Here is a 26,211-nt window from a genome sequence, read left to right as displayed (position 1 = left end):
AGTACATTGAATTGACTTCAAGAGCATTTCAGCACCTGTGCCGCACTGGACAGCGACCTACATAATGGCTTTGTGATACAGTGAACGTGGACTCTAGACTGACTGGATTTTTACCCATGTTTGTCTATAGCCTGCTTAATCGTTGGCCAGCAGTGTGCCCAATTGATCTGATATTTTTGCTACCAAAACGTGCATACAGACTCAGGAGAGGTGTACATAACCGTGTTTTTCTTTAACATAATATGTATTCTTCATACATTTTTCTGTATTCTAGGGCCCACTTGGGATGGATGGGAAGCCTGTAAGTACCCATTTTCATCATCTTAATATTTTGATATGGTTTTGATATTTAGCTCACAGTGCACTTTATACAGTCCAGCTCTATTCAATGATGTGTTCATTCAATTATCATAAACATTTTATGTGTTCTACTCTTGCCATGAATGACTTGTGATATAATCATTCTGTGATTTAAACCTTGTCTTCCCATATACAGGGTGCTCCTGGTCCCATGGGAAGCCAGGTATGTACGATAATCATCTTATCTGTTAAACTCCCAGTTTTTGATGACCAAACACCAACGTGTCTATATAAGCAGATGTGATGTAGCAGAGCTGAACATCTGCCAAAAAAAGATACCATACCGGGCCTCCCGAGTGGCGCAGTGGTCTAAGGCACAATTACACAAAAACAATACACTGTAATACATGCAACTTGGAAAATACAACATTTTTATGTGCCCATTTTTAACTGCCTCCTACACCAACTCAGAAGCTAGGATATGCATATTATTAACACATTCGGATAGAAAACACTCTGAATTTTCTAAAACAGTTTGAATGGTGTCTGTAAGTATAACAAAACTCATATTGCAGGCAAAAACCTGTGAAAAATAGATTTAAAAAAAATGTGAATTTTGTGACTGTACTATTTAGTGTCATTGTTTTATAGATACCATAGTGAGAAAGGATTCATTTCGCAACACCTACGGCTTCCACTAGATGTCAACGATCTTTATAAAGTTGTTTGAAGCGTCTATGATAAACAGAGAGCAAATTAGAATGCAAGGAAGTTGACATGTCATCACTTCATTTTTTTGCGCCTGCGCATAAATCTGAGAAGCGTGAGTTTGTCATCATTGTTTATCTAGACATAGGATAGGTTGTGTGAAAATATTACTGATGTTTAACGTTAAAAATGGACCAAAAGATTAATGCTAAGCAACGTTTGACATGTTTGAACGAACGTAAATAGATTATTTACTTTTTTTTTTTGCTTTTCGGCGTGATTTTACACCCCCCCCCACCACGTTTTGTGGGAGCATAATGAACGCTAACTACTTGTTGTTATTTGGACATAAATTATGAACTTTGTCAAAAGAAACCACATTTGTTCCGGACCTGGGAAATCCTGGCAGTGCCTTCTGATGGAGATAATCAAAGGTAAGGGGATATTTACAATGTTATTATCGATATTAGATGATGCTAACTGTATAGCATAGCTTATTGTTCTTAGCATAGCACCCCGTTTATTGCAAAATGTGATTTCCCAGTAAAGTTATTTTGAGATCTGGCCATTCGGTAGCAATTACGAGATGATAATATATTATTCTTTGAATGACAATATTATAATTTACCAATGTTTTCGAATAGTAATTTTGTTATGTTCACCGGAAGCATTTCAGAGAAGAAAAAAATCTGAATTTCACGCTACTGTAAAATGCTGTTTTTGGATATAAATATGAACTTGATGGAACAAAAAATGCATGTATTGTATAACATAATGTCCTAGGAGTGTCATCTGATGGAGATTGACAAAGGTTAGTGCATAATTCTAGCTGGTTTCTGCTTTTGGTGACGCCTGACCTTGAATTGAAAATGGATGTTTGTACTTTTGTGGCTATGTACTGTCCTAACATAATCTAACTTTATGCTTTTGCCGTAAAGCCTCTTTGAAAATCGAACAATGTGGTTAGATTAAGGAGATGTTTATCTTTTAAATTGTGTAAAATAGTTGATTGTTTGAGAAATTGAAATTATTAGATTTTTGATGTTTTGAATTTCCAGCCTTGTTAGCAATCCCGACTCGGGGTTCATTGCTAACCTGTAGCCCCAACAGGCTAATGGCTGCCTGAATGAAAGGAATGAATGAAATTAACACTCCTCTATTCTCCACCGGTCAGCTCATTATCAGCACCCTCTGGTTAAGGGAGACCTTTTTAACTTTGATTCACCTTGGCAAAGCTGTGCTCCTAGTCTGGAAAGGCCTATCCATTCATCAGTGTGCTATATGAGCCCCTGAAGGCAGGCAGCCCTGAAGGCAGCCCTGTGCATACCTGCGTCTATATCCAAGGGACCACAGCAGGCTCGTCTGCAACATGGGAGGAGAGGTGGAAACAATGTCACACTCAAGAATAAATGGGGTGTGTCTTGACTGAAGTGAGCCTCTATAAAAAGTACCCCTTTCTTATAAGATTATCTGATTTATTACCTTGTTCTGAAGGCACTTATACACGTTCTTAAACACTTTCCCTGCACCTCATTAAGACTTTGCAATTACTTTTGATGGACTAAATGTAACACAAATGCACTGTAATCTTAAGACTTATAGTGCATTCAGAAAGTATTCAGACCCCTTGACTTTTTCCACAAGTTGCAGCCTTATTCTAAAAATGAATAAAAAAAATTCCCCAAATTTGTTGTTGTTGATATTTTATTTAAAAAAATGTTATTGAAAATACAGATCAACAATTTACATTCTTACATCATACAAAACAGAACACAGGTACTAACGAGAAAATACTGAAACAAACAAAAATATTAAAAAAAGAAACAATTCTAGTGCAATTGTAATCACTCTGAAAAAATCTTATTGTAATGATTTAGGAAAATGTTATTCATGTTATTGTTCACTAGGGTTAATGTTTTAATAAAATAGTTAAATTCAATCAAAAATAAATTGTATTTTTGGTATAGAATTTTGGAATTATTGTTTGTCTAAAGTATTTGGCAACAAGAATAAAAATAAATCACAATCATCTCAATGGTCTTGTTATCATTGCAATAGTAACATATTATATCTTTCTTGTCAAAAACATGGGTAGTGTTCATAATGGTAAATAAGTATTTTGCAAGGTTTTCCCAAAATTCTGACACAAATTTAAATTCAAAGAACAAGTGAGACAGATTCTCACCTTCTTTTTCACAGACCTCGCAGATCAAGAGCCACAAATTTGGATATCATAGAATTACATGGATATATCTTACGTAAAATTTTAAAGTGCATTTAACTTTGTTTGGTATACAATATTTGTAAGGCCTTAACCATGCATTTTTCCAGACAATGTCAGGAAAAAGCATGTTCCAGAAAAAATGTCCTCTCGGTGTTACACTCTTCTTCGTCTGAAGATAAAGAGAAATAATCGTTGGAGAAAGTGGACCAATAGGCAGCGGGGTTATGTGTACTCATCTTCTTTTTATTATGGAAAAGAAGGTAAACCGAAAACAAAACACGTACACAGGAAAAACACACCGACGACTAACAGGCTTGTAAGGCACAAAGCTATACACAGCAATTAATCTCCCACAACTCAAAACCCAAACACATACCTATATATAGGACTCTCAATCAGAGGCAACCAGAAACACCTGCCTCCAATTGAGAGTCCAACACCCAAACCTAAACATAGAAAACTAAACTAGACAGAACATAGAAATACAACCTAGAACATACCCAAAACCCTGAACTAACAAATCAAACACCCTAATACACAGCCAACCACCCCGAACCACATAAAACAAATACCCTCTGCCACGTCCTGACCAAACTACAGTTACAAATAATCCATAATACTGGTCAGGACGTGACACTTGGTGTAAGTTGGTTTTGTGAATGAAGAATTTGTCTTATATACTTATTACAACAAGATTTCTCAAATAAGCCCACGCCTTCCAATCTGAGTTCTGGATAAGCTTTGTGATCATTACCAAAGCTAAGATGAGTTTTCATTAGTGTAGTTAGACCACTGGGAACGGCTTTGATCACAGAAATAAACTCTCTGAAAGGTATTGGAAACTCTTTCAATGTTATAAATTGTTCATATGTGAGAATATTACCCTTGTTGTCGAAAACATCAAGAACAAAGTCAATATTCCTCTCATACCAGATGGGGTAGAACAATGACTTATTCCTTACAGTTATGTCTGAATTATTCCACAAAATAGCTTTATGTGGGGAAAAATTGTGCAGGCAACATATTTTCCAGGCCATTAAAGTTTGTTGGTGAAACCTAGCCAATTTAGCATGTAATCTTTCAGGAATATATTTTTTCCCTCATCAGTCTACACACAACAGGCCATAATCACAAAGCAAAAACAGGTTTTTAGAAATGTTGGCAAATGTATCACATTTAGAAATGTTTGCAAATGTATCACATTTGGCAGCAATTACAGTCTCGAGTCTTCTTGGGTATGACGCTACAAGCTTGGCACACCTGTATTTGGGGAGTTTCTCCCATTCTTCTTTGCAGATCCTCTCAAGCTCTGTCAAGTTGGGTGGGGAGTGTCGCTGCACAGCTATTTTCAGGTTTATCCAGAGATCAAGGACATTCAGAGACTTGTCCCGAAGCCACTCCTGCGTTGTCTTGGCTGTACACTTAGGGTTGTTGTCCTGTTGGAAGGCGAACCTTTGCCTTAGTCTTGTGATTAAGCGCTCTGGAGCATGTTTTCATCAAGGATTTCTCTGTACTTTGCTCCGTTCAGCTTTCCCTCGATCTTGACTAGTCTTCCAGTCCCTGCAGCTGAAAAACATTCCCACAGCATGATGCTGCCACCACCATGCTTCACTGTAGAGATGGTGCCAGGTTTCCTCCAGACGTGATGCTTGGCATTCAGGCCAAAGAGTTCAATCTTGGTTTCATCAGACCAGAGAATCTTGTTTCTCATGGTCTGAGAGTCCTTTAGGTGTCTTTTGGTAAACTCCAAGGGGGCTGTCACGTGACTTTTACTGAGGAGTGGCTTCCGTCTGCCCCCTCTATCATAAAGGCCTGATTGGTGGAGTGCTGCAGAGATGTTTGTCCTTCTGCAAGGTTCTCCCATCTCCACAGAGCAAATCTGAAGCTTTGTCAAAGTGACCATCCGGTTCTTGTTTACCTCCCTGACCAAGGCCCTTATCCCCCAATTGTTCAGTTTGGCCAGGCAGCCAGCTCTAGGAACAGTCTTAGAGGTTCCAACCTTTTTCCATTTAAGAATGATGGAGGCCACTGTGTTTTTGGGGACCTTGAATGCTGCAGAAATTTGTTGGTACCCTTCAGATCTGTGCCTCGACACGGTCCTGTCTCGGAGCTCTGCGAACAATTCCTTCGACCTCATGGTTGGGTTTTTGCTCTGAGGTGCACTGTCAACTGTGGGACCTTAAATAGACAGGTGTCTGCCTTCCAAATCATGTCCAATTTATTTTACCAAAGGTGGACTCCAATCAAGTTGTAGAAACATCTCAAGGATGATCAATGGAAACAGGATTCACCTGAGCTCAATTTTGAGTCTCATAACGAAGGGTCTGAATACTTATGTAAATAAGGTATTTCTGTTTTTAAATTTTAATGCATTTGCAACAATTTCTAAAAACCTATTTCTGCTGTGTCATTATGGGGTATTGTGTTTGGATCGATGAGGAAAAACATTAATTTAATCAATTTTGGAATAAGGCTGTAACGTAACAACATGTGGAAAAAGGAATGGGGTCTGAATACTTTCCGAATGCACTGTATATGGCATGCCTCCCCAGATGTAATTATTAAATGATGTGTACTATATGCAGAGCAAAAAAGGTTGCAAGACTTGTGTAAAGATGTACTGTATACATTACGTGTGGAGAGTGAGTGGGTGTTGAGGCTCCTGTTATCTAACAGTACAGTGAAAAGCAGCAGCCCAACCCTCCAACACCAGTTACATCACTCTGACACTGACATCACTCTGACACTGTCTATTTGCTCCATCTGTGTGAGGATTAAAAATCGCCTGTGTCCATTCATTCACAAAGCTCATATTAGCAGATACCCTTCATCTCAATCTGAACACACTCTAAGAAGGCCTCATGCGGGTACCTCATCACAGAATTAATTGCAATCATGAGATTCTGTAGAGCGTAACCCTTTGAGGCCTAAACTCATATGTCCTCCACCCGTTGTAAGAGGGAGAGTTAATCAGTGAACAAAAGCTGTGTCCCTCAAACCACCACACAACCCTGAACCCTTCATGAGGTAGAAGGCATGGCTTTCATTTGGGTCTTTAAAGGGAAAGTGAAAGTTGAAATATCTTGGAAGGAATGAGTTTTGTCAGCGATCATCACAGTACATTATTTCCTTTTTCTCCTCTATTGTCAGGGACTGCCTGGGACAAAAGGAGACAAGGTATGACAAAATACACCTTTTCTATAGTGCAAGTAGTCCTATAGAAAAGCTACTTTTTTACATGAATTTTTTTGTATTTTACCCCCTTTTTCTACCCAATTTCAATCTTGTCTCATCGCTGCAACTCCCCAACGCGCTCAGGAGGCGAAGGTTGAGTCATTCGTCCTCCAAAACATGACCCGCCAAACCGCGCTTTAAGGATCGGACCCTTTTTTAAAAAAATCGCCCTAAAATGACATACGCAAATATAACTGCCTGTAGGTCAGGACCTGAAGCAAGGATATGCATATTCTTGATACTATTTGAAAGGAAACACTATGAAGTTTGTGGAAATGTGAAATGAATGTAGGAGAATATAACACATTAGATCTGGTAAAAGATAATATAAAGAAAAAAAACATGTTTTCCCACCAAAAAAATGTTTTCATCATCTTTGAAGAGCAAGAGAACACTTAGGAGTGTAGGCGCAATTTATATTTTGGCCACTAAATGGCAGCAGTGTATGTGCAAAGTTTTAGGCTGATCCAATGAACCATTGTATTACTGTTCAAAATGTTGTATCAAGTTGTATCAATTGATACATTTTCAAGTACATGACTATAGAGAACATACAAAAATGATATGGTAATAAAACATTTAAGTTTACACACTCTCAGGAATGTCATAAATTATGGATAATTAGATTCCCTACAGAAAAGACACTAACCTTACACTTCGAAATAGGGGGGGGGGGGGGGGGGTTCGACACACCCAGTTCCTACATTTGAATATAAAAATGTTTTTTTATCAAACAAAACTATGCTACATTTTATCTCTGGGACCCTCAGGATGACAAATCAGTGCAAGATTACTGAATGTAAGTACATTATATCCTTCAGAGGTGAATGTGTCAAACCAGTTGCCTTGATAAAAGTTTTTTGTTCTTGTGCACTCTCTTCAAACAATAGCATGGTATTTTTTCACTGTAATAGCTACTGTAAATTGGACAGTGCAGTTAGATTAACAACTAACTGCACTGTCCAGGGGGGGGGGGGGGGGACACCAATCCTGTAGAGATTAACAACCGCCTAATTAACCCAGAATCCAGTGATACAGCCCGGGATTAAACCAGGGTCTGTAGTGAAGCCTTTAGCACTGCGATGCAGTGCCTTCGACTGCTGCGCCACTCGGGAGGCCCTGAAAAGGTAATTTTTAATGTGACTTGCGACAGCAAAAGTCACACTATAAATATTGTCAAGTTTTGAGTCAACTTAAAAATTGTGCTTCCTAACAACACTGTGGTCAGAGCAGCACTGAGGTGGGTTGCTGAGTTCACATTAATTAATATCCCACAAGGCTTAATGCCTCTGCCTCAGCAACTCAAAGAAATAACACTTAGATTTCCCTTGACCACCAAGTCAAAATGTTTAGTTCTATGTCTCAAAAAAAGTCTCACCTACATCTCACCAACTACCATAAAAATACTTTTAAACAGCGGAAGCAATTCACACAATTTTCTGGATTCATGTAAAATTACCTTTCAAGTCAATTAATTAGTACAATTAATAAAGTTATAATACAATTTTCAACTTGAAATGGAACAAAATTCTGGAAGTATGATAGTAATTTGCTTTGTACCTTTGATATACCCGTCGTGTACTTTGATCATCCATAGCATTCTCTAATTTTCTTGTTTTCTCTAGGGAGACCAAGGAGATATGGGGCCCAGGGTGAGAGAATTAAATATGTCATATATATATTAGGAATTATTGCTCTTTCCTTGACATAAACTGACCAGGTGAAAGCTATGATCCCTTATTGATGTCACCTGTTAAATCCACTTCAATCAGTGTAGATGAAGGGGAAGAGACAGGTTAAGAAGGATTTTTAATCCTTGAGACAATTAAGACATTGATTGTGCATGTGTCCCATTCAGAGGGTGAATGGGCAAGACAAAAGATTTAAGTGCCTTTGAACGGGGTATGGTAGTAAGTGCCAGGAACACCGGTTTGAGTGTGTCAAGAACTGCAACGCTGCTGGGTTTTTCACACTTAACAGTTTGCCGTGTGTAACAAGAATGGTCCACCACCCAAAGAACATCCAGTCAACTTGACACAACTGTGGGAAGCATTGGCGTCAACATGGGCCAGCATCCCTGTGGAACTCTTTCAACACCTTGTAGAGTCCATGCCATGACAAATTGAGGCTGTTCTGAGGACAAAGGGGGGTGCAACTCAATATTAGGAAAGTGTTCCTAATGTTTTATATGTGTATCAGTCTATCTTTTATCATTCGCCAACACACCAGAATATTACCAGCTCCACTCTCTCAGGTCAAGTACAATGCTTATTTTCCCCAGCCACACATTCACTTCTTTTGTTTTAACCCACAGTTTATTCTATCTACCACATTATAGGGAGAAATATGGATCAGGAATCCAGATTTTTACATTTTATACATCTGAACCTATCGTAAACCGATAAGTCAACCCTACTGACTCCACTGTAACCACCACCCTAACACACTTCTGTTGGAAAAAGGTGCCCTGGTTTGGCCTATTAAATGATTATTGCCTAGTTATTGTATTTAAGCCCCAACTGAAGGGTATTCTGAGGCACTGCTGTTCACTGTGCACATGAGTCTAGTTCTCAAAAGAAAGACCCGGTTACCAGGTGTCCGTGATAAGACAAAAACACATTTTATCTTGCACTGATCCATCGGGCACTAGTCTCCATACTGTTGTCCTTTCTACCGAGGTCAAGGGAAGTAGCACTGCCTCCCAGCCATTTTCAAATATCAAGACGCAATTGGTTCACCATCAGTCACTCTTTGCTAATAAGATATTTTACATCGGGTTGTTGGGGCAGATGCATTCCTGTCCTTCTGAACCCTCTTATTCTGCCTCAAAGTTGATTATGGCCTGGTTTCTAATGGAGTTCATTGTTTCCTAGTCTGTACTCCAAACTCTTATTCATGGATACGTACTTTGTAGTTCACAATATCTAACATATGAGGGCACTTGCATGTCCTTTTAGCACTTCAAGGTGTATGTGAATTCGTAGGAGGGTGTCAATACTGATGAGCGTACAGTCTACCATGGTCGTTGTGTCTGTGTAGAGATTTGAGAAAGCAGAGGGAAGACATAAATTACACCAGGAAGAATGTGGTTTTAGCCTCTAAACCCAATGCAATTCATATTGACCACAGCTCTAACACAAACATGGACAAGACTGCCAGAATCTCTCCATGGATGGTTGATATTCATATGAAGGCAATCAGCCACAAGACAACTAGGCTGCTATTGTTTGAGGATTGAAACCAGACAGAATGACTATTGTCTTTGTATGCTCTTGTCAGTTATGGTTGAGTGGCTTTACACATACTAGAACTGTGCCAAGACAGGATTTTTGTGCTTACTAACAGATGGATCAATAACCTCAATTCCATCCCTTCACCCCCTCTGTTGTCTCTCACCCTACTCACGTTTGTCTTTCATTATCCCCCTCTTACCCAACCTCTCCTCTTTCCTTCATCCTAATGCTCCTTTCCAACACTGTCCAAACCTCACATCAGGGACTCACTGCACTCATGGGCTCTGCACATGTGCTCAGTAATCAGATTCTCACAGTCAAGGTTTGTCCTACCCCCCTTCCCCAACACTATATCTCTCTCTCTCTCTCGACCGGGTCCTCTGAGTCTCCATCCAGCCTTGCCACCCCCTTCCTTTTTTCTCCTTCTCCCTCTCTTCTGTCAAGCGTATAGAGAATAGTAGAATATGTTTCCCAAGCCAATAAAGCGAATTGAATTGAACTGAAATTGAATAGTCATTTCTGACATCCTCACAACTCTGTTTAACCTCTTTCTTACATTCTTTCTTTCTTTCTGTTTGTTTTTATTTCACTCTATGTCTCTGGTGGCTTCCCTCTCTCCCTTTCTCTCTGCAGTCATAAACGCCTCCTTGTCACGGCTGTCTGAAGGATCGGACCAAAATGCAGCGTGTTTGTAGTTCCACATCTTTATTTAACCGTGAAACGTAATGCAAAACACCAAAACTTGAAATAACGAAAAACAACAAACCGTGCCGCAGAGAGGAAAACACACGACTCAAAATATAATCACCCACAAAAACAGGTGGGACAAACTTAAATATGACCTCCAATTAGAGACAACGGTGACCAGCTGCCTCTAATTGGAGATCATACCAAACAAAACCAACATAGAAATACAAAACTAGAAACTGAACATAGAAATACAAAACATAGACAAACACCCCCTGTCACACCCTGACCTACTCTACCATAGAAAATAACCACTTACTATGGTCAGGACGTGACACTCCTGAAGGTAGAGCTAGTCTTGGGCGCGTCTCAGCCCTCTTTCTCTTCTCTCCCTTCAAGCTGGCTTCTCACCCTCTCTTCTTCTATCACTTTCCCTCACTCTTTTACATATCACACATGTACATATGTTATTGGCCTCAAGCATTTTTATGTTTGCCGCTCTGCCACTTTCATATGTCTGCTTCAAATTAGAGAGAAAATGAGTGGCGAAGTAAATTATGTCTCTTTGGAAAGTGAGTTTGAGTAAATGACAGTGTTTGTTGATGATAATTGGTAGAAAGAATGCCAGTCAGAACTATGGTAATTGGGGAACAAGAATAGCTTGTTAAATTGCTGTTAATATGACTGTGTTAAAGATCTTGTTTTGAATCAAATTTGATCAAGCATTCAACAGTCTTATAGCGTGAATATTATGCATAGCAGCAGTTTAAGCCTCGCTGTAAGACTTTGACATTGGCAAGGATAGTTGGCGGCAAATGCCAGACACTTTGTAAAAAGAGGCTACTGTCAGAAAAGTTTTGAATTAACTGTACAGTACATTGATCAAAGTTAAGATATTGAAAGTGGTTCAAGAACTTGTCTGGGGTGTGACAATACAATTATTCTGAAACATCTTTTGATTGATAATACTGTGGGAATTGGGATTATTACCTCATCACATACTTCTCCTTCCATGCCTATACAGGGTGATCAGGGTCAGGCTGGCCCTCCCGGCCCCCCGGGGCCCCCTGGCTCACCAGGTCTCAGAGGACCATCTGGGAACACAGGGAAGGATGGGCCCAGAGGTCACCTTGGGGAGCAGGTAAGACAGCCCCTCTCTCCTCCTCTCATCCATGTCACTACAGTCATCAGTCAGAAGAGGACTGGCCACCCCTTGGAGCCTGGTTCCTCTCTAGGTTTCTTCCTAGTTTCCTGCCTTCTAAGGGAGTTTTCCAGACACTGTGCTTCTGCCTTTGCATTGCTTGCTCTTTGTTTTTTTTGGGGCTGAGTATCTGTAAAGCACATTGGAACAAAAACTGATGTCAAAAGGGCTTAAAAAATCACTTTGATTGATTGATTTATCTCATTCCCCTCTGAAAACCCCCCAGCATAAACTAGCATGGTCTGGAGACCAGACTTTGTGTTTTCGCTGGAGACCACCCTTTGTTGTTTTTTTCGCTAGAGACCAGCCTCCAGCCTACATCCTTATTTATGGACCTTGGACCCATGGAATGGGGGTATTCACCTACTCTGTGACATGTACAGATTACAATTCTAATCATTTTAGCTCATATAAGGGAACTTTAACGGTGGGAAATCGCCTCACTATACAGCCCATTGTGCATTGACATTCATATTGCATTGTACAGCCTTACCTATGGATCTTGGTCCATGAATATTAGCTACGATGCTAATCTTTGTGTAAACTCTTCAGAATTGTAATCTGTGGGGTTCCCAAAGTAGGCTGATACCTATGGATTTTGGGTCCACGAAATGGGGTAAGGCTATACATTGCAATATGAATGTTCTGTACAACGTAGGTTGACTGGTGAGCTTAATGTGGCTCATTTCACACCGGTTTCAGGGTCCCGCAATAAGTGCTACGACGCTAATCATTTTGCTAGATCTTAACAGTTGTGTTCTGTGGATGTCACTGAGTAGGCTGATACCTATGGATCTTGGGTCCGTGAAATGGGGTAAGGCTGTACATTACAATATGAATGTAAATAATAGTGAGGTGATTTCCCACAGTTAAAGTTCCATAATATGAGCTTCGACTGTTATTTGTGTAAACTCTTTAGAATTGTAATCTGTGGGTGTCACCGATTAGGCTGATACCCCAATTCATGGACCCAAGATCCATAGGTAAGGCTGTAAAGTGCATATAATCAAATCCGAATACAACAGGTGTAGTAGACCTTACAGTGAAATTCTTACTTACAAGCCTTTAACCAACAACGCAGTTTTAAGAAAAAATAAGTGTTAAGTAAAAAATAGATAAGTAAAAAATAGCTAACAAATAATTAAAGAGCAGCAGTAAAATAACAATAGCGAGGCTATATACAGGGTGTACCGGTGCAGAGTCAATGTGCGGGGGCACCGGTTAGTCGAGGTATTTGAGGTAATATGTACATGTAGGTAGAGTTAAAGTGACTATGCATAGATAATAACAGAGAGTAGCAGCAGCGTTAAAGGGGGGGGGGGGGGGGGGGGGGGTGAAATGCAAATAGTCTGGGTAGCCATTTGATTAGCTGTTCAGGAGTCTTATGGCTTGGGGGTAGAAGCTGTTAAGAAGTCTTTTGAAACTACTAGACTTGGCGCTCCGGTACCGCTTGCCGTGCGGTAGCAGAGAGAACAGTCTATGACTAGGGTGGCTGGAGTGTTTGGGAATTTTATGGCCTTCCTCTGACACCGCCTGGTATAGAGGTCCTGGATGGCAGGAAGCTTGGCCCCAGTGATGTACTGGGCCGTACGCACTACCCTCTGTAGTGCCTTTCAGTCAGAGGCCGAGCAGTTGCCATACCAGGGAGTGATGCAACCAGTCAGGATGATCTCGATGGTGCAGCTGTACAACTTTTTGAGGATCTGAGGACCCATGCCAAATCTTTTCAGTCTCCTGAGGAGGAATAGGCTTTGTCGTGCACTCTTCACGACTGTCTTGGTGTGTTTGGACCATGATAGTTTGTTGGTGATGTGGACACCAAGGAACTTGAAGCTCTTAACCTGCTCCACTGCAGCCCCATCATATAAGTCTCCCCCAATGCAATTCTAAAGTCTAATACATCCACAGTGCAATTTCAACATATGTACTTTTTTTGTGACATATGAACTAATTATTGTCTTTTGTTGAATTTACATAACAGCATTCTGACCTTGGTCAGCATTATCTAATGCAAATATGGCATGATTCCATGATTTGTATCAGTTTGAACCACTTTCAACTTTTATTTTGAAGGCGAGATGCAAATTCCACTAGTGTGGCTAATCCTTATTGTGGCTAGCTTCACAAAGGTAGCATATAGCTAGTGCTAAACTAGCGCTTAGCATGAGGCTAGCTAGCGAGCTTTCTTACCATTAATTACGATAAATTAAAACATCTAACTACAAGGATTCAAAAGTGCAACATATAAGTATATACATTCTTCTTACCGAACCACATGGCCTTTGTTTTGGAGGTGTTCAGAACAAGGTTAAGGGCAGAGAAAACTTGTTGGACACTAAGAAAGCTTTGTTGTAGAGCTTTTAACATACAATTTGGTGAGCGACCAGCTGAGTATAAGACTCTGCATATACAGTGCATTCGGAAAGTATTCAGACCCCTTGACTTTTTCCACATTTTGTTATGTTACAGCCTTATTCTATAATGGATTAAATTGTTTTTTTCCCCCCTCATCAATCTACACACAATATCCCATAATGACAAAGCAAAAACAGGTTTTTAGGAAGTTTTGCTAATTTTTAAATAAGAATTCAGACACTTTACTCAGTACTTTGTTAAAGCAACTTTGCCAGAGATTACAGCCTCGAGATTTCTTGGGTATGACGCTACAAGCTTGTCACATCTGTGTTTGGAGAGTTTCACCCATTATTTTCTGCAGATACTCACAAGCTCTATCAGGTTGGATGGGGAGCGTCGCTGCACAGCTATTTTCAGGTCTCTCCAGAGATGTTTGATCGGGTTCAAGTCCGGGCTCTGGCTGGGCCATTCAATGACATTCAGAGACTTGTCCCGAAACCATTCCTGCGTTTTCTTGGCTGTGTGTTTAGGGTCGTTGTCCTGTTGGAAGGTGAACCTTTGCACCAGTCTGAGGTCCTGAGAGCTCTGGAGCAGGTTTTCATCATGGATCTCTGTGTACTTTGCTCCGTTAATCTTTCCCTCGATACTGACCAGTCTCCCAGTCCCTGCCGCTGAAAAACGTCCCCACAGCATGATGCTGCCACCACCATGCGTCACCGTAGGGATGGTACCAGATTTCCTCCAGACGTGACGCTTGGCATTCAGGCCAAAGAGTTAAATCTTGGTTTCATCAGACCAGAGAATATTGTTTCTCATGTCTGAGAGTTCTTTAGGTGCCTTTTGAAAACTTCAAGCGGGCTGTCATGGGCCTTTTGAGGGGTGGCTTCCGTCTGGCCACTCTACCATAAAGGCCTGATTGGTGGAGTACTGCAGAGATGGTTGTCCTTCTGGAAGGTTTTCCCATCTCCACAGAGGAACTCTGTAACTCTGTCAGAGTGACCATCGGGTTCTTGGTCACCTCCCTGAGCAAGGCTCTTCTCTCCCGATTGCTAAGTTTGGCCGGGTTTCCAGCTCTATGAAGAGTCTTGGTGGTTCCAAACTTCTTCCATTTAAGAATGATGTATGCCACTGTGTTATTGGGGACCTTCAATGCTGCAGAAATGTTTTGTTACCCTTCCCCAGATCTGTGACTTGAGACAATCCTGTCTCGGAGCTCTATGGACAATTCCTTCTTGGTTTTTGCTCTGACATGCACTGTCATCTATGGGACCTTATATAGTCAGGTGTGTGCCTTTCCAAATCATGTCCAATCAATCAAATTTAGCACAGGTGGACTCCAATTCTGTTGTAAATATATGTCAAGGATGAAAAATGCTAACAAGATGCACCTGAGCTCAATTTTGAGTCTCATAGCAAAGGGTCTGAATACTTTTGTAAAAAGGTATATTTTTATTTTTAATACATTTGAATACATTTCTAAAAACCTGTTTTGCGTCGTCATTATGGGGCATTGTGTTTGGACTGATGAGGAAAACATTTAATTGAAATATGTATTGTAACAAAATGTGGAAAAAGGGAAGGGGTCTGAATACTTTCTGATTGCACTACTGCCTAAACTATGTTGTTGATGTAAATTAAGAAGAGAGTGGGACCTAGGATTGAGCCTTGGGGTACTCCCTTGGTGACAGGCAGTGGTTGACACAGCAGATGTTCTGACTTTAGACATTGCACTCTTTGAGATAGATAGTTAGCAAACCAGGCCAAAGACCCCTCAGAGACACTTATACTCCTTAGCCGACCCACAAGAATGGAATGGTTGTCACGCCCTGACCATAGAGAGCCCTTGTTTCTCTATGGTGTTGTAGGTCAGGGTGTGACTGGGGGGTATTCTACTTTATTATTTCTATGTGGGGTTCTAGTTTATTATTTCTATGTTGGTGATTTGTATGATTTCCAATTAGAGGCAGCTGGGAATCGTTGTCTCTAATTGGGGATCATATTTAGGTAGCATTTTTCCCACCTGTGTTTGTGGGATATTATTTTGTGTACCACTTAGTCACGTTTCGTTTATTCTTTATTGTTTTGTGCGTTTCACTTAAATAAAATATGTGGAACCCAGATCACGCTGCACGTTGGCCTGAGTATGCTTCCAGTTCGTACGACGAGGATGACAATGGTCTACCGTATCAAAAGCTTTGGCCAAGTCAATAAAAAAGCAGCACAACATTGCTTAGATTTAAGGGCAGTGGTGACATCATTTAGGACCTTTAAGTGACACATCCATATCCTGAGCGGAAACCAGATTGCATTTCAGAGAGAATACTATAGACATCAAGAAAGCCAGTCAGTTGATTATTGACAAGTTTTTCCAGCTCTTTTGATTAACATTGCAAGATAGAAATTGGCCTTTAACAGTCAGGATCAGCTTGATTTCCCCCTGTAAATAAAGGATGCACCGTGGCTGCCTTCCAAGCAATGGGAACCTCCCCAGAGAGGAGAGACAGGCTTGGCGATGATAGGGGCAGCAACTTTAAAGAAGAAAGGATCTAAACCATCTGACCTAGATGGTTTTTGTGGTTCATGTTGAAGGAGCTCCTTTAATACCTTAGAATCAGTGACCACCTGTAGGGAGAAGCTGTGTAGTGGGGCAGGGGAAAAAGAGGGAGGAGCATTACATGCTGACTAGATTGGCCAAGCGCATGCGCCATCGCGCGCATGTTGATTCTGTCCATCCACACCAGATGCGAACAGGACACGCAGGTTGAAATATCAAAACATACTCTGAACCAACTATATTAATTTGGGGACAGTTCGAAACATGTGAAACATTGATGGACATTTAGCTAGCTAGCTTGATGTTGCTAGCTAATTTGTCCTGCTTAGATATAAACATTGGGTTGTTATTTTACCTGAAATGCACAAGGGCCTTTTTTTCCCCTGGATCTTTGTAGAATGTTGACCCATTCTGAGTCACACAATATCGTGTGTTCTGTACTCTAACAATTAATCCACAGATAAAAGGGGAAACCTAGTTAGTTTCTAGTAATCTCTCCTCCTTCAGTCTTGTTCTTCTTCTGTGGACTTTATATGGCAGTTGGCAACCAACTTTAAGGTGCATTACCACCACCAACTGGACTGGAGTGTGGATCTTAGTTCATATTTCAATCACCCACGTGGGTATATGCCCCTAAAAATAAATGAGGAGATGGGAGAGGCGGGACTTGCAGCCCGTCAAGCATCAAAAACAGAACCAAGTTCTATTTTAGCGCCTGGCTACGCAGACGCTCGTTGTTGCGCGCGAGCAGTTTGGATAAAATTATTGAATAACGTATGTGTACATTTATTTTGCAAAGCTCGCGTGCACAACACGGGCGGTGTGGTTAGCATGTTAGAAGGGCTGGGAGATAAGGAAGTGTTGGACAGCCAAGGAGGCGTAGCTGTGTCAAATAGGAATTCCTGACTTAATTAAGTGGTGATTAAAGAGCCCAGCCATACGCTGCCTGTCAGTAACAACCACATCATCAACATTAAGGGCAGCTGTGAGGAGGAGGGTTTATTCTCCAGGTTTTTCACAGTTTTCCAGAACTTGTTGGTGTTAGACCCACAGAGAGAGAACTGCTCCTTATAGTAACTAACTTTGGCCTTCCGGATAGCCTGAGTGCACTTAATTATAATTTGCCTGAACAACAAATAATCAGAGTATTTATTTCCCAAGCTTTTCGCCAAATGGTGTTCTTGAGGTGGCGTAACTATGCCAGATCACAGTCGAACCAGGGGCTGAACCTGTTTTTAATTCTAATTTTCTTTATGGGGGCGTGCTTGCTAACAATACCACTGAAAATATAAAAAAATAAGTTCCAAGCATCTTCGACAGAAGGGATCAAGCTGATTTAATCCCAATTTGATTATATTCCATGTTAAATCCTATAATGGACAAAAACAACTAACAAATACCCCTTAAACGTCACACGACCCATGAAATAGTTAGCGAAACATGCTACTTTAATTATTAATTATGAGAAAAGAGAAAATTGACTGGTTTCAGAAAAAGTTCCGTAAAAAGAATGAGGAAGTGAGGTCATGATCACCAGTGTAAAGGCCACAAACCAACAGATCTGCTGGTTCCACCTAGTGGTACCAAAACCTTTCAAGGAATATTAATGCATAAACCTGGAGGACTCCAATAATGAAATCAAAGTAATTAAAGTTATGGCTCACATAAAACCATTTATTTAAAATCTAAAACACATCAAATCAAGATAAAACTGTGCCCATACATGATGTGAGCAGGGGGAGGGGGCTGCAGGAGTGGGTGCAACGCCTGTGACCGAGAGGTTGTGAGTTCAAATCCCAAGTGAGGTGGACTCCCAAATAATCCGAATTGTTATGTTAGGCTATGCAAAGATAAATAACATACAGTACCAATCAAAAGTTTGGACACACCTACTCATTGAAGGGTTTTTCTTTATTTTCACTATTTTCTACATTGTAGGATAATAGTGAAGACATCAAAACCATGAAATAACAAATATGGAATCATGTAGTAACCAAAAAAAAGTGTTTAACAAATCAAAATATATGTTTTAGATTTCAGATTCTTCAAAGTAGCCACCCTTTGCCTTGATACCCTTGACTTGACTGTTGTTTCTCTTTAATTATTTGAGTTGTTCTTGCCATAATATGAACTTGGTATTTTACCAAATAGGGCTACCTTGTCATAACACAGCTGATTTGCTCAAACGCATGAAGAAGGAAAGAAATTCCACAAATTCACTTTTAATAAGGCACACCTGTTAATTGAAATGCATTCCAGGTGACTACCAGTGGTGTAAAGTACTTAAGTAAAAATACTTTAAAGTACTACTTAAACCTCTCTAGGACATGTGGGACGGTAGCATCCCACCTCGCCAACAGCCAGTGAAATAGCAGAGCGCCAAATTCAAAACAACAAAAATCTCATAATTCAAATTTCTCACACATACAAGTATTATACACCATTTTAAAGATAATCTTCTCATTAAAATCCAACCACAGTGTCCGATTTCAAAATGGCTTTATGGCGAAAGCATTAGATTATGTTAGGACAGCACCTAGACAAGAAAAACCACACCGCCATTTTCCAAGCAAGGAGAGGCGTCACAAAAAAACAGAAATACAGCTAAAATTAATCACTAACCTTTGATGATCTTCATCAGATGGCACTCATAGGACTTCATGTTACACAATACATGTATGTTTTGCTCGATAAAGCTCATATTTATATCCAAAAACCCCATTTGACATTGGCGTGTAATGTTCAGAAATGTTTTGCCTCCAAAACCTCAGGTGAATGAGCACATCAATTTACAGAAATACTCATCATAAACTTTGATAAAAGATACAACTGTGATGCACAGAATTATAGATAAACTTCTCCTTAATGCAACCGCTGTGTCAGATTTCAAAAAAGCTTTACGGCGAAAGCAAACTTTGAAATAATCTGAGTACAGCGCTCAGACATCAAAACAAGCCATACAGATACCCGCCATTTTGGAGTCAACAGAAGTCACAAATAGCATCATAAATATTCATTTACCTTTGATGATCTTCATCGGAATGCACTCCCAGGAATCCCAGTTCCACAATAAATGAATGTTTTGTTTCGATAAAGTCCATATTTATGTCCAAATACCTCCTTTTTTTTCGCACGTTCAGTCGAGTAATCCAAATGCACTATGCTCGCACAGTAAGTTCAGACGAAAAGTCAAAAAAGTTCTATTACAGTTCGTAGAAACATGTCAAACGATGTATAGAATCAATCTTTAGGATGTTTTTATCATAAATCTTCCATAAAATTCCAACCGGACGATTCCTTTGTCTTCAGAAATGAAAAGGAACACACCTAACTCTCACGGGAGTGCGTGTGATTGAGCTCATGTCATTTTCTCAGTCATCTGATTCCAAGAGCTCTTATTCTCTCCCCATTCACAGTAGAAGCATGAAACAACGTTCTAAAGACTGTTGACATCTATCTAGTGGAAGCCTTAGGATGTGCAAAACGATCCCACAGACACTGTATATTAGATAGGCAATCACTTGAAAAACTACAAACCTCAGATTTCCACACTTCCTGGTTGGATTTTTTTCTCAGGTTTTTGCCTGCCAAATGAGTTCTGTTATACTCACAGACATCATTCAAACAGTTTTCGAAACTTCAGCGTGTTTTCTATCCAAATCTACTAATCATATACATATCTTAGCTTCTGGGCCTGAGTAGCAGGCAGTTTACTACTGGCATGATTTTCATCCGGATGTCAAAATACTGCCCCCTACCCAAGACAGGTTAATTAAGTAGTTTTTTGGGGGTAACTGAACTGAACTTTACTTTACTATTTATATTTTTGCTAACTTTTGCTTTTACTTCACCACATTCCTAAAGGAAATTTCCATTACGGTATCTTTACTTTTACTCAAGTATGACAATTGAGTACTTTCTTCCACCACTGGTGACTACCTCATGAAGCTGGTTGAGAGAATGCCAAGAATGTGCAAAGCTTTCATCAAGGCAAAGGGTGGCTACTTTGAAGAATCTCAAATATAAAATATATTTTGATTTGTTTAACACTTTTTTGTCACGCTGTCACGCACTTCTTCGTCTTCTGACGATATTGCGAAATCGTCGTCTGAAAAGGTAGACCAAAACGCAGCAGGCATGCGGTTGTTCATTTTGAACATTTAATTAAATCAAAACAACCACAAAACCAACAAACAAGAAAACGAACGATCTACTGACAGTCTGCAAGGCACAAGGCTAACACAGAACAATCTCCAACAAAATAACAAACACAAACACACCCTAATATATGGGACTCTTAGTCAAAGGCAAATAGACAACACCTGCCTTCAACTGAGAGTCCCAACCCCAATTAACCAAACATAGAAACAGACATACTAGACTAAACATAGAATACATGAAAACCAAACAGTGCACAAAAACCCCGGAATACTTAAATCAAATGCCCCTTCAACAAACACACCACCCCGAACACATAAAACGAATAGCCTCTGCCACGTCCTGACCAAACTACAATACCAATTAACCTTATACTGGCCAGGACGTGACAGTACCCCCCCCCTTAAAGGTGCTAACCCCGGAAGCACCTTAACAAAATTAACCCCAAGCAACACCAAAAAAGAAAAATTCCCCCCTACTAAAGGGAGGGAAGGGAGGGTGGCTGCCGTCAACGACGGCACTGTGCTACACCCCCCCTCCCCAACCCACCTATCTCTGGAGGTGGCTCCGGCTCTGGCCGTTCCAGGCTGTCGGGGCAGTCTGGCAGCTCGGGACAGTCTGGGCAGTCTGGCAGCTCGGGACAGTCTGGGCAGTCTGGCAGCTCGGGACAGTCTGGGCAGTCTGGAACTCGGGACAGTCTGGGCAGTCTGGCAACTCGGGACAGTCTGGGCAGTCTGGCAACTCGGGACAGTCTGGGCAGTCTGGCCACTCCGGCAGTTCAGGGCAGTCTGGCCACTCCGGCAGTTCAGGGCAGTCTGGCCACTCCGGCAGTTCAGGGCAGTCTGGCCACTCCGGCAGTTCAGGGCAGTCTGGCCACTCCGGCAGTTCAGGGCAGTCTGCCCACTCCGGCAGTTCAGGGCAGTCTGGCCACTCCGGCAGTTCAGGGCAGTCTGGCCACTCCGGCAGTTCAGGGCAGTCTCCAGTGACTGTTGACTGACGTGGCTGGGTTTACGCACTTGAAGGCTAGTGCGGGGAGCGGGAACAGGACGAGTCGGACTGGGTAGACGCACTTCCGGGTCCGCACGAGAGACAGGAGCTGGAAACCCAGGGCTATGGAGGCGCACAGTCGGTCTTGATCTTACCTCCTGCACAACCCGTCTTGGCTGGATGGAACTAGTAGCCCTGTACGAGCGGGGTGCTTGTACAGGGCAGACTGGGCTGTGCAGGGGCCTGATGGTAGCCGTGCGTAGAGCGGGAGTTGGGTAGCCTGGTCCTCGGAGGCGTACCGGCGACCAGATGTGCTGCGCAGGCATCCTCCTACCAGGCTGGATGCCCGCTCTAGCACGGCACCTGCGAGGGGCTGGAATAGCGCGCACCGGACTGTGCGTGCGTATGGGTGAGATAGTGCGCTCCTCAGCGAAACATGGCGCTCTCCACCCCATACGCTCCTCCATATAACCACGGGTAGCTGGCTTCCGGCTCTTCCTAGGCCTAGCCAAACTACCCGTGTGCCCCCCCCAAAAAAAATTATTGGGGGTGCCTCTCGTGCTTCTCCCTCAGCGCGTCCATGGCCTCGTACCTCCGCCTCTCTGCCTTGGCTGCCTCAATTTCCCACTGCGGGCGGCGATAATCCCCAGCCTGGTGCCAAGGTCCGGCCCCGTCCAGAACTTCCTCCCAGGTCCACTTCTCCCGCCAGTCCAACTCGAAGTCCCTCTGCTCCTTCCTCTGCTGCGTGGTCCATAGTTGGTGGGTGATTCTGTCACAGTCGTCTTCGTCTTCAGATGAAATAGAAAAGTCCTCATCAGAAAAAGTAGACCAATACGCAGCCGAGGTCATGTTCATTTTGAACATTTAATTAAATCAAATGCCCCTTCAACAAACACACCACCCCGAACACATAAAACGAATACCCTCTGCCACGTCCTGACCAAACTACAATACCAATTAACCTTATACTGGCCAGGACGTGACACACGCCCTGATCTGTTTCACCTGTTTTTGTGCTTGGGTGACACCTCCAGGTGTCGCCCAACTTCCCCATTATCCCCAGCGTACTTATACCTGTGTTTTCTGTTTGTCTGTTGCCGGTTCGTCTTGTAGGTCAAGCTTACCAGCGTTTGTCCTGTCAGTGCCGGTCTTTTCCCAGCCTTTCGTTTTCTCGTCCTCCTGGTTTTTGACCCTTGCCTGTCCTGACCCTTTACTTGCCCGCCTGACCACTCTACCTGTCCTGTACCTTTGCTCCACCTCTGGATTACTGAACTCTGCCTGACCCTGAGCCTGCCTGCCATCCTGTACCTTTTCTCCTACTCTGGATTATCGACCCCTGCCTTCCTTGACCTGTCGTTTGCCTGCCCCTGTGATTACAATAAACATTGTTACTTCACACAGTCTGCTCTTGGGTCTTACCTTGATTCATGATATTTTTTGGTTAATACACGATTCCATATCTGTTATTTCATAATGTTAATGTCTTCACTATTCTACGATGTAGAAAATAGTACAAATAAAGAATGAGTAGCTGTGTCCAAACTTTTGACTGGTACTGTCAATTTTTCTAAACTAATCCAATCTGCTAGTTGGATTTTATGCCCCTGTTACTGAAATGGTTGTTACAGTTTAGATAGTCTCATTCATTCATCTTTCTAACCCTGGCAGTGATTCTGAATACCGATTGTGGGTATCAACTCTGGTCAGATTCCAATAGGATTTAAACATCACTTTGCAAGCCAGCATATTGTGACTTGATGCTGGTTTTGCTTTAGCTTATGCTGTCACCAGTGTCCAAAATACAGCAAAGGCTGTTCACCAGTGAACACACAACAAAGGCTGGTATGCCAGCATAACCAGCTAGACCATGCTGGTCAGACCAGCTAGACCATGCTTGTAAGACCAGCTTGACCAGCATCAGACTAGCACTGATCAGCATAGACCAGCATATGGTGGTAGGAGAGATAATGAAAGGATCGTCAGCTCAGTTGGCCTTTTCTGGTGATTCAAGTTGATAGAGGGGAACTCAGACATTGTTAATCAGTAAAATGAAGAGTAGTTCAGTACACAAAGCCAACCATTCATTTCCTTTCACTCAGTTCATCTAGCTTTCCTACTGAATCAAAGATAATCTGATTCATTCCAGACAGGACAGCTCTGAGATGAGGTCAATAACACCGCTCTCCATATTGCCAGCAGATGTTTCAAGGTCAACAAGCAGCGAGGTCATTTCCTGTTGTTGTCTCTCTAATTATGATTATCTTAGTGTACTGAACCCACCTCGTTAGGAGCTAGAGGAGAGGAGAGCAACCGGTGGTGGGTCTGCCTTGTCTTGTCATCTTCTCCGCACATGTGGTGGTGAGAGCAAGACAGGGCAGACAGTCCTCCTGGTAACTAGTTTTGCATTGACTCCAGTGATTACCAGGGATTCATTCTCAGACCCCCCGTTTTGCCCTCAGAACAGTCTCAATTCATTGGAGCATGAACTCTACAAGTTGTCTTGATACACACGGGAAACTGTTGAGTGTGAAAAGCCCAGCAGCGTTGCAGTTCTTAACACAAACCGGTGCGCCTGGCACCTACTACCATACCCCGTTCAAAGGAGCTTTTGTCCACACCAGTTTTATCATTGGAATGTGATACAAAACGAGGCAACTGTGTGCTTAGGACGATGCGGACGCCTCTGAGCAGTGGAGAAGTCTGTTTGGAGTGTTTATCCGACTGGATAATAAATAAATAATAATAATTATGCCCCCCCCCCCACTTCTAAAACCAATGTTGTGCCACTGGTGATTAATAATAGCTCACTAGAGCTGGACAAGAATTGCTATTATTGTTTTTCTTTGCATTTTGTTGTGTTGTTTTGCTCTGTAAATGTAAATTGTTATAATTAGCAAAAATACCGTCTCAGTTGATGCAACAGAAAAGCTTCACTAATTTACTCGAGAACTTTTGTTGTATTTGTATAAATAATGCCATCTAGTGGATGATCAATTGAATTGCCCCGCTCTTCACTTTGGTCCATCTTTACTTGTTGATGTTTTATAAAGCTTGAGGTTTCCTTCACAGGGTCCGCCTGGTCGAGATGGAACTGATGGATTAGAGGTAGCCTATGTTTCAAAGATGATTTTGTATTTCTGATATAATAAGGTGCACAAACACCAACACTCTCTCCCACACACACACACCACATCACAGTATTCCCTTTCCTTGAGCCCTACTCCCAACACTTTGTTTCATGTTTCTTTTTCTTTCTGGTTAGGCTGGTATTGTTTTAGATTTTTGTTTCTTGTTTTTCTTTTATATAATTGTAAAGCAACTTGGGTCCTTGAAAAGTGCTATATAAATACCATGCATTATAATAATAATTATTGCATTTGGCCCACATCATTCTGATAATGTGTCCTCTTTACACAGGGACAAATGGGTCCTCCTGGACGACAGGTAAAAATATCTACATTTCTTATTTCCACACGTACCATTATACATGTACACTACAGTTCAAAAGTTTGGGGTCACTTAGAAATGTCCTTGTTTTTGAAAGAAAAGCACATTTTCTGTCCATTAAAATAACATCAAATTGATCAGAAATACAGTGTTGACATTGTTAATGTTGTAAATGATCATTGAAGCTGGAAACGGCTGATTTTTTATGGAATATCTACGTAGGCGTACAGAGGCCCATTATCAGCAACCATCACTCCTGTGTTCCAATGGGACGTTGTGTTAGCTAATCCAAGTTTATCATTTGAAAAGGCTAATTGATCATTAGAAAACCCTTTTGCAATTATGTTAACATAGCTGAAAACTGTTGTCCTGATTAAAGAAGCAATAAAACTGTCCTTCTTTAGACTAGTTGAGTATCTGGAGCATTAGCATTTGTGGGTTCGATTACAGGTGTAACCGATGCGAAATGGCTAGTTAGTTAGCGGTGGTGCGCGCTAATAGCATTTCAATCAGTGACGTTTCTCGCTCTGAGACTTGATGTAGGGTTTCCCCTTGTGTCGCAAGGGCCGCGGCTTTTGTGGCGCGATGGGTAACGATGCTTCGTGGGTGTCAGTTGTTGATGTGTGCAAGGGTTCCTGGTTCGAGCCCGGGTTGGGGCGAAGAGAGGGACGGAACCTACACTGTTACATTGATGCTGTTGACCCGGATCATTGGTTGCTGCGGAAAAGGAGGAGGTCAAAAGGGGGGTGAGTGTAACCGATGCGAAATGGCTAGTTACTTAGCGGTGGTGCGCGCTAATAGCATTTCAATCAGTGACGTCACTCGCTCTGAGACTTGAAGTAGGGTTTCCCCTTGCGTCGCAAGGGCCGCGGCTTTTGTGGCGCGATGGGTAACGATGCTTCGTGGGGTGTCAGTTGTTGATGTGTGCAAGGGTTCCTGGTTCGAGCCCAGGTTGGGGCGAAGAGAGGGACGGAACCTACACTGTTACACAGGCTCAAATTGCCAGAAACAAAGGACTTTCTTCTGAAACTCGTCAGTCTATTCTTGTTCTGAGAAATGAAGGCTATTCCATGCGAGAAATTGCCAAGAAACTGAAGATCTAGTACAACGCTGTGTACTACTC

General features: G+C 41.8%; 1 protein-coding gene across 4 annotated transcripts in view; it reads left to right on the top strand.

The window, feature by feature from the left end:
• Positions 1 to 263: 263 nt before the first annotated feature.
• LOC106602916 (uncharacterized) overlaps positions 264 to 26,211 on the top strand; it is a 46,646-nt gene continuing 20,698 nt past the window's right edge. The window contains exons 1-7 of one of the 4 annotated variants that reach the window (XM_014195911.3): positions 264 to 301; positions 497 to 523; positions 6,383 to 6,409; positions 8,092 to 8,118; positions 11,411 to 11,527; positions 24,711 to 24,746; positions 25,059 to 25,085. In XM_014195911.3, the coding sequence (XP_014051386.3) occupies positions 287 to 301; positions 497 to 523; positions 6,383 to 6,409; positions 8,092 to 8,118; positions 11,411 to 11,527; positions 24,711 to 24,746; positions 25,059 to 25,085 (276 nt within the window). In that variant the 5' untranslated portion in view covers positions 264 to 286. The remainder of the gene's footprint in view (positions 302 to 496; positions 524 to 6,382; positions 6,410 to 8,091; positions 8,119 to 11,410; positions 11,528 to 24,710; positions 24,747 to 25,058; positions 25,086 to 26,211) is intronic. The other 3 variants (XM_014195914.3, XM_045716873.2, XM_014195917.3) reach the window with 3 other exon arrangements.

This window comes from Salmo salar, chromosome 04, assembly GCF_965601325.2.
Source record: "Salmo salar chromosome 04, fSalSal1, whole genome shotgun sequence".
Lineage (NCBI taxonomy): Eukaryota > Metazoa > Chordata > Actinopteri > Salmoniformes > Salmonidae > Salmo > Salmo salar.
This window is presented reverse-complemented; position numbering and strand designations above follow the sequence as displayed.